The sequence below is a fragment of the Fundulus heteroclitus genome, chromosome 15 (assembly GCF_011125445.2).
Source record: "Fundulus heteroclitus isolate FHET01 chromosome 15, MU-UCD_Fhet_4.1, whole genome shotgun sequence".
Lineage (NCBI taxonomy): Eukaryota > Metazoa > Chordata > Actinopteri > Cyprinodontiformes > Fundulidae > Fundulus > Fundulus heteroclitus.
In genome coordinates, this window is record NC_046375.1 from 7,601,950 (window position 1) to 7,616,391 (window position 14,442).

A 14,442-nucleotide genomic window follows, 5' to 3' on the forward strand; every position below is an offset into this window, starting at 1 on the left:
TTGGACCTTAATAAATGTGATAATGATAATAAATGCAGGTTTTAGCAGTTTTTTTCTTCTTGTAATAAGGCAAGGCAAATTTATTTATGTAGCACATTTCTGTGCAAAGACAATGCAAAGTGCTTTACATGATTAAATATAGGAAAATAAAACAGAATAAAAGCAAGTTGGAATAAAATGTAGAAACAAAATAAAACATGGGAGAAGAGAAACTAAAAGCAAATAGCAAACACAGTTGGACTACAAAGTGGAACTAATTATGTTTAAAACAGCTTAACTAGAACAGTCAAGGGCAATATTTTTAAATGCTTTTAATTTTCACAACAGAATGATGCTAAAAGTGCCAGAAATATTTCATTTTAAATCAATATTTTTTTCATTATGTTGGAAATTATGATTTTTTTTTTTACATCATTATTCACAAATATCAGCATCCTGTCTGTCGTCTTTTTTTAAACCTCAAAATAGACATAAAAGGGTGTTTCTTTGATGATGACAACATATTTCCGACAGTAGATCTTTATCAACAATTATAACTTGTCTTTTTTTCAAAAGGCCAGGCAACATTTGCGGCTCTGAACGAGTTTAATTCAAGTGGACTGTAGGCAAAATGGGTCTTTAGACTGTAAAGGTTGCAGGCCCCTGAGCCAGGTGATTAGTTGTAAATTACCTTCAATACTTCAGGGTTTCTTCCAAACTTTTTATACCAAGGGTCAAAGTCACCCAGTTAAAAGCACTGAGTGATTTTTTTTATTTTATTACTGGCACTTTTTGCAACAGAGGGAAGTGAATAACCAAAGGTAGGCATGGTAAATCGCAAACCATAAACTGGTATGCGGGAGGTTCAAAGCAAAACCAAAATCTGGCTCAGATGCAACAAAAACAAACCCAAGCAAAACGAAACTAAAGAGAAGCTGGGTAATCTTGACATATTCCAAGAAAAAAAAAGACACAGAAATCATAGAAATATGAGAAGAACATGAGGATCGGTGACGAGTCTCAGGCAGTTCAATCATTGTATTTTGTTTTCCGGCAAGTAACTTATAAATGTTTTTTATAAACATATGTAAAAAAATAATTAAGGATCTGTTTTGCTTACTTAAGCTGCAAAAAAAAAAAAAAAAAAAAAAAAAAATACATAGAGTTTTGGTGTGATCAAAAATCAGAAAACAACTGAAATACAGATTAATGTCAGCTCAATAGTGCCATTACCAATAGTAGATCTGGAAGTATTAAGAAAGAAAGGGAAACAAAATATATTTTAAATCCAGATACGGTCATAAAATACATTAATAGTTTGGATATGTAAAATTACATACAGCTGCATCAAAGAATACTGCAGATCAGATAGCATACATTATTCCTGGGTTTGAACTGAAAGTATAGGGAATATGATGATAATTGATCAGAATATACAAGAGAAAGGGAAGCAATATTACTACCTATGCAGTGGATTGAAGATAATCAGTCACTAAGATCAATACTTTGTTCAGTTTTCAGTTAATCATTACTATTCGGTCTTAAAAACAGTTGTTCAGAAAGTAGACCAGACATTTTGACAACAAACAGCGTTTGGGATCAAAATGAGGGGATTTATTGTCATATTTGTATGGATACCATCTCATATTGGCATTAGAGAAAATGAAATGGCAGATGCAAAGGATGCTGCCAGACACATTTTAGTTGGAACAAATACCAGCCGAACAGAAGTAAAAAGCATCATAAAGAAGAAAACGAGGGAAAGGTGGTAAAAATAATGGGATGCAGTGAGAAAGGCAGATGGTTTAATGGTTATTATAGAATTATCCACACAGGATTAAACAGTACAGGATTAAACAGTACATTATTCTTAATAAGGAAACATAAAACAGGTAAATGTGATTATTGCGGAGAAGATGAAACTATAGAACATATTTTGTTATACAGCCAGAAATACAGAATAAAAAATATTCAATAGATCAGCAGTCTTTCTAAAATAAGAAAATAAGGGTAGCCCCCATTGAATTATTTGAGAGGAGTTCAATATCTGACAGTTCACGAGCTTTGATACATTATATCAAACAGACTCCTTTATTTGAAAGCAAATGACACGTTTACGGTATTTTTATTAGATTAATTTACGCCGTCGTTCCAGTTCATACTCCATACCAATTGGTGGCGGTAATGAACACCTTTAGGTTTTTTTTTTTGCCAACCACCACCAAAGAAATAGTAGTAGAAGAAGAACTTCCTTCGCTGCATCATAGCTGCATGGAAAGCATGGCAGTTACAAAACAAAACTGTTAAACTTTTATTTTTAATTGTTTTTCTTTTTTGGTAAAGTAAAGACCGATTAGTAGCTTAGCATTAAGCGATAGCTTAACGTAGCACATAAGCTAATAGCATAAGCGGATTAATTCATCACTCTCAGCAACAACACTTACTTCTGGGAGGTGAGTTCAGTCTTATTAAACGGTGTTTAATGAACTTAGCGTTCTTTTTTCAGTTAAAGCACATCGTAATGACGTAGGAAGGTTACATTAATTAGTCAATAATGTTTTGAAGGCTTTGCTAACTTTAGCTTTCGAGTTAGCATCTCTGTGGTTTATATTCGGCAAAGAAATAAACGTCCTTAATAGTCAATGCTTTAGATTGTGTTTATCGTACATTGGGTTTCAAAAAAAAAAAAAAATACCTAAACCACTCCTGGTATAAAGCACTACACCTGTCTCCTTTATTTGTATACAGTGCAAATGTTTAAGATAGACTAAACACCTATTTGAGCAGTTCAAGTCAGTCCAGTTTATCACACTGCATCTATTCACAACAAATGCTATTATAAACAAGTAGAAATTCGCATTTGGTTATATAAAATCCAATTTGGTTTAAATGCATTCATCAATCCGGTTCATTTCAGTACAATCCAAACGTATAAAATTCAAATGCAATTGTATACTGCCCAGTTCAGTCCGATTTTATGATGGGACACAGTCAAATTCTCCTGGTAAAAAGTTAGCTGTGTAATGCAGGGTTCCTTTTTAAAGTCACAATTGTTTGCTTTAGTTATTGAGATTTGTTTCATAAAGCAGATTGTTTAAAAAAACACATTGGTCCAAAATGTTCTCAGTTCTTTTGTTCCTTTAAAAATGTTTTTTGTTCCTTTAGATTTTCCACAAATATGTTCCCATCTGTAATTGCACACAGACTCTTCTGTGTTATGGTTTTTACTTCAATATGAATGTGTTTTCTTGTTTGTCTTTTTTTTTTTACCAGATATTTTTAGTCGTCGTTTTTCAGTCTGCATAAATTCAGCCCTGTATTTATTTATTTTTTTAATAGCAGGTGAGTACAATGAAGAAAACCTAAGTAGGGGACAAAAAAAAAAAAAAAACTCTAGCAAAAAATAAAGCCCCTACCCTTGGGAGATATTACTACTTCATAAAATATATGCATAGTTCTTGTGATTGCTACAAGTTTTGAATTTATAAGCACAAATGAAAGCATGGACTGTGCTGAAATTAATTTATTTGTTTGAAAAACATTTATTTTTGTTGTTTTTCTCCCCGTTCTATCAGTTGAGCTGTTGGTTACAACAATGCTATTTAATTCATTTACTATATTTTACATCAACTGATTTACCATCATGAATAAAATAAATCTACTTGTAATTTTCTCAAAAAATACTGAAATTGGTGAGTAAATACCAATTTGTTTCTACATACAAAAAAGTCTAAGTTTTACAGCCCATAATGCACAGATCCACCTAACAGATTCGCAGTGGGTCGATCTAGGAGCTTCCTAACAATATGTCCAAGTAATATTGGCTAAATTTAGGTTATGTCAAAAAAACGTCTCTATATTCTTTACAGAGCTGACTAAAATGTTGAGCAAGTACACAAAAAAATGGGAAGACTAAAAGAGAGGCACGAGAAAATGGTAAGACAGAAGCCGTAAAAGAATAAAAAGCACAAAACAGCATTGGGAAACCTTATCCTATCCAATCAGATGATTAGGATCTTTTTTTTTTTTTTTTGGTCCTCTCATCTCAAGCTAAGCATTTTTTTTCCTACAATATTTAGGATACATTATCTACACAATATTTATCAATATTCTTGGTGGTAAAACAGAAGTTCCTTGAGTTGGCGTGTTCTCTTATGTTGACAGAAAAAGGCTTCTGAAGAGATTTTTGTTCACACAGGTGTTGCATGTCTGAGCCTCCCTGCAGAGCTGATTATGGATGCCTTAGATGAACTTTTGGGCCCTCCTGTGGACCTGGAGGATGAAAGCGATTCCTCAGACAACAGCTCGAGAAAAAGACACAAATCAAAACTCCCACTGGCTAAACCCTTGTGCGCAGGTAAGAAGCCTGCAGCTTACATACATTCCTGCTCTGTGACATAAAGACTCTTTAAATGGGACAGAAAACACGAGCCGGTATACCGATAGCGTGTCGCTCGTTCCACCTTGTCAGTGTCTTGTATTGGTTCCGGTAATCATACCTTAAATATTTTGTATTCTGTAGCATGTAAACATTTTTTTCCCCAGAACTCTGATGTATTACAGACCATGCTGACTGCAACAATAGGAAAATGACATACACCTACATGTTTAATCAGAGCTTTGAAATCTTCTTAAAATTCTTTAAACTCTTAAAAACATTGCAAACATATTTATACACTGCTAAAAAAAGAAATCAAAGGAACACTTTTTATTCACAGTATAGAATCAAGTTAATTGAAGTAGTGGTTTATTGATCCAGTCAGTTCAGTAGTTAATCAGTGTTCTGATGTTAATGAAAAAAACAACAGTTGCAACAAGGAGCAACAATGAGACAACCCCAAAAACTGGACTGGTTGGAAGCAACAGACAGTTTTCCCCTCCTTGATTTTTTTTTCGACTGCTTTTCAGTAGTTTTGCATTTGACCAGGGTCCGTGTCACTACTGGTGGCACGAGGCGGTCCCTTGACCCTACAAAGGTTGCCCAGGCAGTCAAACTCCACCAGGGCGGTACATCAATACATGCCGTTGCCAAAAGGCTTGCTGTGTCTCCCAACACCGTCTCAAGAGCATGGAGGAGATTCATGGTGACAGCTAGTTCCTGTAGGAGAGCTAGACAGGGCTGTTGGAGGTCCATAACCCATCAGAGGACCGGTATCTGCTTCGTTGTGCAAGGAGGAACAGGATGAGAACTGCCAGAGCATTGGAAAGTGACCACCAGCCAGCAAGAGGTATGAATGTTAAAACAAAGAACAAAGAAACTGAATGAGGGTTAGCTGAGGGCCCAACTTCTTCTAATAGGTCCTGTGGTCACTGGTCGGCACCGTGGAGCTCAGCTGGTATTTGCCAGAGAACACCAGAACTGGCAGGTTCGGCACTAGTGGCCGGTTTTCTTCACAGACGAGAGCAGGTTCGCTCTGAGCTCACGTGACAGATGTGAAGGGGTCTGGTGATGCTGCAGTGAACGTTATGCTGCCTGCAACGTTGTTCAGTAGGATCGGTTTGGTGGTGGGTCAGCGTTTTTTGATGGCCCCTACAAAAAAAAAAAAAAAAATGGCTCCCCGAGTGCCATTAAGTATCAGGATGAAATCCTTAGATGCATTATTAGACTCTTCGCTGGTGCGGCGGGTCCTCGGTCCCACTTTGTGATTGTGTCTAGCCTCATATGGCAAGAATACGCAGGCGTTTCCTGGAGGATGAATGACTTGACTGGCCTCCAGGCTACCCTGACCTAAATCCAAAAGAAGATCTCTGGGACGTCCTGTTTAGGTCCATCTGATGCCACCAGGATTCACCTCAGGGTGTTCAGGGGCTCAGAGATACTCTGGCCTGGGAGGAGACACCCCAGGACACCATCCGTCATCTCCTGAGGAGCTCTGATGTCGTCAGGCATGCGTACAAGCATGCGAGGGTCATACAAACTATTGAGTTTCATTTTGAGTCGCTGCAGTGACATTTCAGCAAATAGCACTAGCTTGCTAGCCTCGTGAGACCATCCTGATCTCGCGAGCTTTCAAGGTTTCACTCGCAGATCAGTCTGGCTACTCTCCGTTAAAGAAAATTTGGAGCCGTTCACCAAACGAACGTCCAATCAGCGTTGGCTTTGAGGCGGGTTGAGGTGTGACGCAACGGGAAGCGCGACAGTTCAGTCTAAAGAACATGGCGGCTTCAGAAAAAAGAGCGACAGAGCGACGAGGAATCTGATTGGTTTATTTGGCCCGTCTATCACCAACATAGGCCAATCAGCTAACCAGTATTTTCGCCCCTTCCCAAAATTACTTCAACGGAAGGTTTCCAGATGGATATGTGGAGCAAATCTATCTGGCGGAGTCAGGTAACTAGCCTGCTGCATCAGTTTTTTAGTTTCACTTTCTCTGTTCGGACTAAGCCCTCTGTGGGTTCATTTTTTCATTTAGATCAAATGATGTGGCGTCTGTTGAGATCTGATGCGTTTTAAAGTGTTCCTTGAATTTTTTTTTTTAAAGCAGTTTAGTACAATGTTTCCTTATATTTTTTGCAATATAAAAACAAAGTGGAAGGGCTGACTCTGAAAGTCAAAAATTAAAGTAAATTAATTTACGTTATTCAGTTCAAAAAGTGAAACATCTGTAGAAACTTTTCACTCAGGGTGATATATGTTCAGCAGTTATTTATATTTAACGATTAGGACTTATTTGCAAAGCTCACATATGGATTTATAATATTACTAAAGACCAATTTAAAGTAAGGATTTTTTAATACAGACTAGGGCTACGCAATATATTGCAAATTTGATCCTTCTCACCATATGCAATATGCATATCATGAAGAACTACTTGGACTGATCTAAATGTTAATGTTAAATTATTTAAGTTGTTTAATGCAGCTGGGGAAAGCGTCAGTGTGTAATGCATCAATATAATCCACTGTATTATAATAAAATGTAACTTTTTTTAGTAGCAAGTAGTCACGCACAAGTTAACTACAACCTAATTTCTGCTGATAAGAGCACTGTTTTGGATAAAGACAAAAATCAAGAATCTTACGAAGCATAATACGTTTATTTTGTAAGAACTATGTGGTTAGCGGTTGATATCAGAAAAGGCTCGGTCAGAAGTGCTTACACTGCGAAAACCTGCATTTTCTCACGTTGTCAGGCGTTTATTTTTATTTTTTATATGTTCTCAGAGGGACAGACCGAAAGCGGCTTTCACAAGACGTGCCGAACCTGTCTGGAGCATATCCGAGAAGCAATGCTGCACCACCGATGGCAGGAGGCTGCAGAGTACATGGTCAGCTACACCCAGGTGCTGGAGGACAGAAATAAGGGCCGAGCACTGCCAAACAAAGAGGTAGGGGTTGATTCCCGCAATTCTGTTTCACAAAGACGATGCTCCTTGTTACGTATTCCTGCATTTTAAAGATCCTCATGTATGTTTCACCTTTGTGTGGGACTTTTTTTGTCGATCCTTTCAAAACCCTCGTTTCAGCTCATCTGGAGAATCAGCACCGAGATACTTCACCACCTTCCACACTCCACAGTCAAAGATTACAACATCATATATGAACGGATGAAGCACTCAGGAGTTAAGCATTATCTCATGGTGTGTTGAGTGAGGGTGGTGCAGACATGACATTTCTGCTTTGCGTTTTTATGACTCGTTTATGTCTCCGTCGTCTTAGATTTGCCTGGAGCATTCTTTCCACCTGATGCTCCACGGTCAGATCGAAGGCGCGAAGCAGCAGCTGTCCGTCGCAGAGAGCTGGAGGCACGGCAAAGTGTCGTCCTCTCAGCATCAGCGCCATAAGCTGATCCAGGCGTACAGGAGCCTGTTGGATTATATGATCTGGTGTGACAAAAAGTCCACGCTCTCCACAAACAGTAAGGCGACACCCGACTTCACACCATTACAAGCATCTATTATTTATCCGATTAGTGGCCGACACTTTTCAAGTCTTTGTGTGGTGTTACGCTGCCCCCAAAAGGATAAACGGAGATACTACATGTCAGTGAGGCCTGACTGGAAAAACTCAGATAAGGTTTGCCTAAGATTTCCTGCTTTATTTATTTATTTATTTATTTTTTTAGATTTTGTTTTTGATTCTGACAACCAAGCGATGCATACCTACTTCAGACACGCATCTGTGAATCTTCAGGACATTTTGAAAAATCCAGGCGTCTGGGATCCCTTCATCCTTTGTTATGTTGAGGTAAGCACTGAATTAACGGCATCAGTTAATATTTTCAAACGCTCTAAAAGGCAGGACAAGGCTCGTGTTTGGAAATATGGACATTTCCTGCCAACATCTGTTTTTATTTGTATACAGTGCCTTGCAAAAATACTAATATGCACTATTGAATCTTTCCACATTTTCTCATGTTACAACCACAAAATTAAATGTTTTTTTTTTTTTGTTTTGGAATTTTATGTGATGGACCAACACAAGGTAATGTATGTATACATGAGAAGAGGATATATGTATGCATGTATATATGTATGTATACATGAGGAAAGGATTCAAGAATGTTTGCTGTTTTTAATGATTTAAAATATTGTAAGCAAATGCAAATCTTGGCAGGCATGGCATACATTTGCATTTGTAAGTATAGCTGCAAATCTTTTTGAATATACTTGTCTCTGCTGAAGCGAAGGATCTCTAAGACAGGATATATATATATATATTTTCTGCAGCACGCATCCTTTAGCGTGTGTGCCAAAAGCTTTTTGATTTAATCTAATCAAGGTACACTTTTCCAGATGTTTGCATTGTTTATGGGAAATGCTTCCAGAAATGCTATCCTTGTGAAAAGAGAACTAAGGACTATATATAGCTCCATCCATTTTCCATCCACTCTGATCAGCGTTTCTGTTCGCCACAGCATGATGCTGCCGCAATGATAGCAGGTTTTCAGTTGCAGGTTTGTCTTTCCCTTTCAATTTTAGGATGATGGATAAAGTGTTGCTCCTTGACATGTTGAAAGTTTAGGATAAATTATCTCTTAACCTAAACTCGACTTTAGTTTCTTTCCAACTTTCCCCGATCTTCCTGCTGTGTTCCTTTATCTTCATGCTACTCTTTGGTGACTAATTTCCTCTAACAGACCTCTGCAGCTGTATCTGTGCAGCTGTATTTATACTGAGAATAAATTACATACAACGACAAGATGCTACTATGTAGGGGATTTTTATAATGCAGGTTGTTGCACTTGATTTATTTAGGAGACTCATTGTAGATGTGGCTGAATACAAAATGCATGGCAAACTTTTTAGATTTTTGATTTTAAACTTGTATTGTAATTTGCCTAAGTCAATCATCGCACATTGCATCTCCCGCTATGTCTTTATCCTGCCTGATAAAGTTTGGGCTGGAAAAAGTACACTTGATCAAGGACAAATCAAGCTAAAAGGAGAAAATTAATTAAACTCTGTCCAGTACTTGTGTTTAATAATCTAGTGCAGACATTTCTATGGTGATTGGCACAAATCTGAAACTTCCCAAATTATCTTTTGAGATGTAGATATTTTTTGTTTGTGTCTTTTTCTGTTTACAAAGCTTGTTAAAGATATTGCTCATGTCATGCTCATTGTTAATCTGTATAAAGAAGCGGCCTTGTGTCTTTTATTTTTGGCAGATGCTGGAGTTTTATGGGGATAACGAGGAGGCTCTGAAAGTCCTGAACGACTACGCGTACGACAACAGCTTTCCCCCAAATCCCAACGCGCAGGTCTATGTGTACCAGTTCTTAAAGCGACACAACGCTCCTGAAAAGAAACTGATGAAAGTGTTGAGGGTATCACAGATAATTTAATAATAGTATTCTCCTTCTCTTCCTCCTTATCAATCCTGTACTGAATTTTTTCTCTTTTAAAAAGGAGACAAAAATCTGAAACATTTTTTTCTCTCTCTGTAGAACCTCCAAATATTGGTGCCAAGCCACGAACTGATGTTAGAGTACAGCTACCTCCTGCTTCAGTCTGGTAAAAGCAGATTTATTTCTCAGTCGAATGCTTTTCCAATAAATGTGGAATAAAAGTGAGAAAAAATTTTTTTTATGACTCTTTTTCATGACCTTGTCTTGCACTGACAAGTTATCTACTCAAGTATTTATTGATGTATTTGTTTTTATTTTTAAAGAGAAAACTAGTGACACTGAGAAGGCTCTAGGAGTCCTCCTCGAGATGCTCGACTTCGCCTGCTGGAGGAGCAACCTGGACGTGTGGACGTGTTTAAAAGCTGTCACTCACCAGCTGCTGTTACGGTACGTGCACACACTTAGATTTCAGTGAGATCCTGAGTAAAAAATTCAAAACTACACTGCGCCTGGTTTTCCTGGTGTTAAATGACAACAGGGAGGACGGGGAGATGACGGTCTGCAAGCACATGACTCTAAGGATGGACTGGTGGCCCGCTCTGCATTTCACAAGCTTCCATGCAGAGAAGGACAGGGAGGAGAACAACAAGCTTTTGGAGGTGAAGGCGTCACTCGCAGAAATCCTTTGTCCAGGTGAGTGGGTGCACTGCTTTGAGCGGCCTTTGGAGGTTGAGACACTTCTTCATAGCTGGAAAAACACATTGAGCTTTTCTTTCTTGACATAAGTTGTTCTATAAGATTTAGACTATGAGTTTTATGCAAATGTACATTTTCAATAGAAACAGGGTCTGGAAAAGTTTGGATCTGGCTATTATCCATTTCTAATTCTATGTGTGGGGGAGGGGAAAAGAACATTTATTTACTTTAATACTTATTTGCTTATTTGTGTGTTTCTCAATATAGTGGTCTTACCTTGGTTTATATTAAATTTAAATGCTCATTATATAATTTCAATTGTTTTACCCAGCGTTGTTGTACCCAACAGTATTGATTGAACGTCATTGAAAAAGCAATAAGCAGCCATTTTACTACCACTTTTCTTGACAGCTTTAAACTAGAGATCAACCGATACAGTTTTTTTTTAAAGCCAATACCAATTATTTTGACATCTGTCTAACCGATACCTGATATGTGCTGCCGATTATTTTTGCCGCCGATTTTTGAAGCCAACATTAATTTTTCTGTCTCCATTTACATGATAAAAATTCCAAACAATGTTCTATAAGTTTCACAACCAGCGTTTAAACCAGCCAATATTAATCAGCTTTAGACCACAGTTTGAAAGGTACACCAAAACCCCCCACGTCACCAGTCTTACGGCATCGCTTTGCTCTCACTTAATCAATGTGTCACAGCGAGAAAATAACTTTTTTTAGTTCAGTGGGGAGAAACACCCCCGCTGACCTCCGCTGCAGTGTTTGGACATTATTTTAGTGATTTAGTGACTTTAGTGATTGGTACCGTATTTTTCGGACTATAAATTGCTCCAGAATATAAGTCGCATCGGTCAAAAATGCGTCATAAAGAAGAAAAAAATATATATGTCGCACCAGACTATACCAATTTATTAACAAATGTATTTCACGCAATCCAAGAATAAAAACTGACATTTAATCTGGTAAACCAACCAATTACACAACTGCATCCACAATCGGCTGAATAACATGGAACACACCTGGCAGGTTGAATGGGGTAAATTAGCATAACAAGTCAGCAACTATGGGGTGGTAGATTAGTGGTTAGAGCTGCGCGCTTGCACTCTGAGATGGTTCCAAGTACCCGGTTCGACCCACAGTGACCCAGGGACCCTTAGCCCCAGATTGCTCCACGGGCAACTGTGATAGCTGCCCACTGCTCCCTAAGGGATGGGTTAAATGCAGAAGACAAATATTGGAACATCAATGAGAAATTAAGATTTCTTCTTCGAACTCCAACCGGCAAGTTTCTCGCCTGCGCATTTCAGCGTAACTGGTTGTTAAAATTATGCTGAAATCAGACCGTGAGCTTTACAGTGCTATGTGCTAAGCTAACAGTACGACACGGATGTTTGAAAGCAACACAAAACGCTCTGTGACGGTCTGGTGCACCACGTAACGCTGCTGCAGTACTAAAACAGTGAAACAACATGCAAACATGTGTTCGGTCTTTATTGCCTATAAAGTTAATGTCTCAATTAATTTAAGCGGTACAAGAGCAGCGTATAGTTTTCACAAGCCTAGAGCGCCCTCTTGCGGCTATGGACGGTAATGTTTACTACTTGGTTCATGTTGGTCAGCATGAATCGATCTCTACTTTAAATTTAGGTTCAACTGGACCTATTGTTCTTAAACTGTGTGTAAAAAGCCACTTAAAGCACCGAAACTGCTATATTTACGAATAGTGTTGCCCGTTCTTATTTAAGTACAAAGTTTATCATTATATCTTGAACCCACATACTGTATCGTTAGACTCGACCACTAATCAAGCAGATTGAAAGGTAATACTTTGAACCGAAATATCCAGAATTTCAACAAGAAATTCCAAAGAGAAATTAAAAAATGTGATTCTGGAAAAGTATGAAGTTGTGTAAAAAAAAAATGTGTTTGCATCACATGTATTCTAGGTTCAGTTTTAATTGGTCTGTTGTTTCTCTTTGTGCAGGTCGAGCTCTGAAGTACACCGCTGAGCAGATGCCTACTTGACCCGTTAACCGATTCTGCCTGGCTTTAATAAAAACCCTTAAGGTGAAGTTTTTTTTTATCAGATATTTAAAATATTTACTGAAGTAAGATCTCTCTCTTTCCACCAATGACATATTTTAATGTCCAAAGTTAAGAAACCTAAAGTGTTAAATATTTTTCTTTGGTATTGGCCAAATGGTGCCCTGAATGTTTTATGATGTAATAGAAAGGCATTTCCACTATGTGGAGCTATTTTACTGTAAAATAATTTTAAACTGCTATTTTGATGGGAAGCATTAAAAGTGCTTTTTTTCTAGGTTGTATATTAAAGTTTGACAGATTCAGAGATGCTTCAATGTTATTATTTAATGCACAGATCACACACAAACGGTAGTTTTCACCCTGTCATGTTATTTATTTAGCAACATGTGCAGAAACAAGTGACAGATGGTTGAAGGCTTCTTCTCATGAAGGATTTTCAACATGTTTATTAAAAAAAACCTCAAACAGCATGTTCTGTGTTGCTGTAGGGAAGCAAATATGTTTTTCATTTAATGCATTTATTTAAAAATATTATTTATGAGGGCTTTGTCATGTTTCTTACCTTCAGAGTTCATTTGTCTGCGTTCACAGGCAGCCATGAAATTGTGTTATTTAGCAGGGTACTATTATTCTTAACAATAAGAGGAAGTGTTTTTAAGGATTCTGCGTTGGTCCACCATGACTTCAGTGAAGCAGCAGAAGCAGCTCAGTCAGCCGTGTTGTATGTGTTGCTCTGCAGTTATTACATAATCCGAAGCCCAAAGCGTTTGCCCGAGAACGGGAGCAGCTGGAGGAGGCATCTGGGGATACACGACACATGTTTAATCATTCACAACTGGGGTACTGATGAGGATGTTCTAATAAAGAGCAGGTCAGTGTCTTAAACTGTCCTGTTCTGGATATTGTTCAAGATATGCCACTTCGGGAGTTGAGTTTGGTTACATTTTTGTTTGTGCAGTAGCCACTGAAGAGCTGTGGAATGGCTCAGTCGGGGTTCTCCTCATATGCCATCCTCTTTTAAAGGATCTTTGGGTTTTGATATCTCTCTGATCGCCACATTCAGACAAACTGCTTGACTTTAGAGGTTGATGTAACCCCCATGCTGCTTGAGATCACGGAGTTGCAAACAATAGAAAGTGTCCCCAATGACCCTTGTTGCTTCCTGAAGCAGCTGCTTGTGTCTGGGTCCTAAAAACAGCATTAATAATGTGTGCTGATGTAATGCTATTTTGTAATGAATAATATTGTAGCTTAAAATAAAAATTTTAAGGCTGATGTTTAAGGTTAATACCAGATACTTTAGACCCAGACCAAATGTTTTATTTTTTTTAATTTTCTATTTTTTTTACTTTAGTTACTTGGTGAAACTGATGCAAATGGTGTCCCTTAAATGCACCGCATAATTGGTCCTGCAGACATGTTGCGTCACATGAATGCGAGTGAATGCAGCCTGCAAAGTACTTGTTTTTTGCCAAATAAGAAAGACAGCTGTTTTTCAATGAACTGCTCAACTTTTGTTTATAAAAGGTATTTAAAATATCAAGGCAAACCAGAGTGCTTTACAGAGAGGGGATGAAAAAAGCCAGAATAGGATAAATTGTTCAAGAAACAATATGACGAAACGTAAACGTGGAAAACTGAACACTATTGCCAAAAATGGGAGCTAATTCCAACGGAGAGGCGACTGATAATTAAAGGTCCTGCCTTCCAAACTGCAACAGTGATCATACACAAGCATGGAATAAATTAGATGTGTGTTAACCACAATAAAATCGGCGTTGTGCAGCCAACTACTAACACTGCACAACACCTCGAACACACCACGGTGAAACATGGTCGTAGCAACGTAACTCCGTGGATGCTTTGGTAGCAGGACAGAGAGGCTTGTCAAAGTTCATGGGAGCATCTAGT

The 14,442-nt window shown here is 38.0% G+C and overlaps 1 protein-coding gene across 1 annotated transcript; it reads left to right on the plus strand.

The window, feature by feature from the left end:
• The first annotated feature begins 2,209 nt into the window (after positions 1-2,209).
• On the plus strand, positions 2,210-12,835 carry taf1a (TATA box binding protein (TBP)-associated factor, RNA polymerase I, A). Its single transcript, XM_021319766.2, has 11 exons — positions 2,210-2,432; positions 4,178-4,336; positions 7,144-7,307; positions 7,446-7,559; positions 7,639-7,837; positions 8,045-8,166; positions 9,590-9,748; positions 9,869-9,935; positions 10,093-10,216; positions 10,308-10,462; positions 12,470-12,835. The coding sequence occupies exons 2-11, from the start codon at positions 4,213-4,215 to the stop codon at positions 12,508-12,510; spliced, it is 1,269 nt and encodes a 422-aa protein (XP_021175441.2). The 5' UTR covers positions 2,210-2,432; positions 4,178-4,212; the 3' UTR covers positions 12,511-12,835.
• The last annotated feature ends 1,607 nt before the right edge of the window (positions 12,836-14,442 follow it).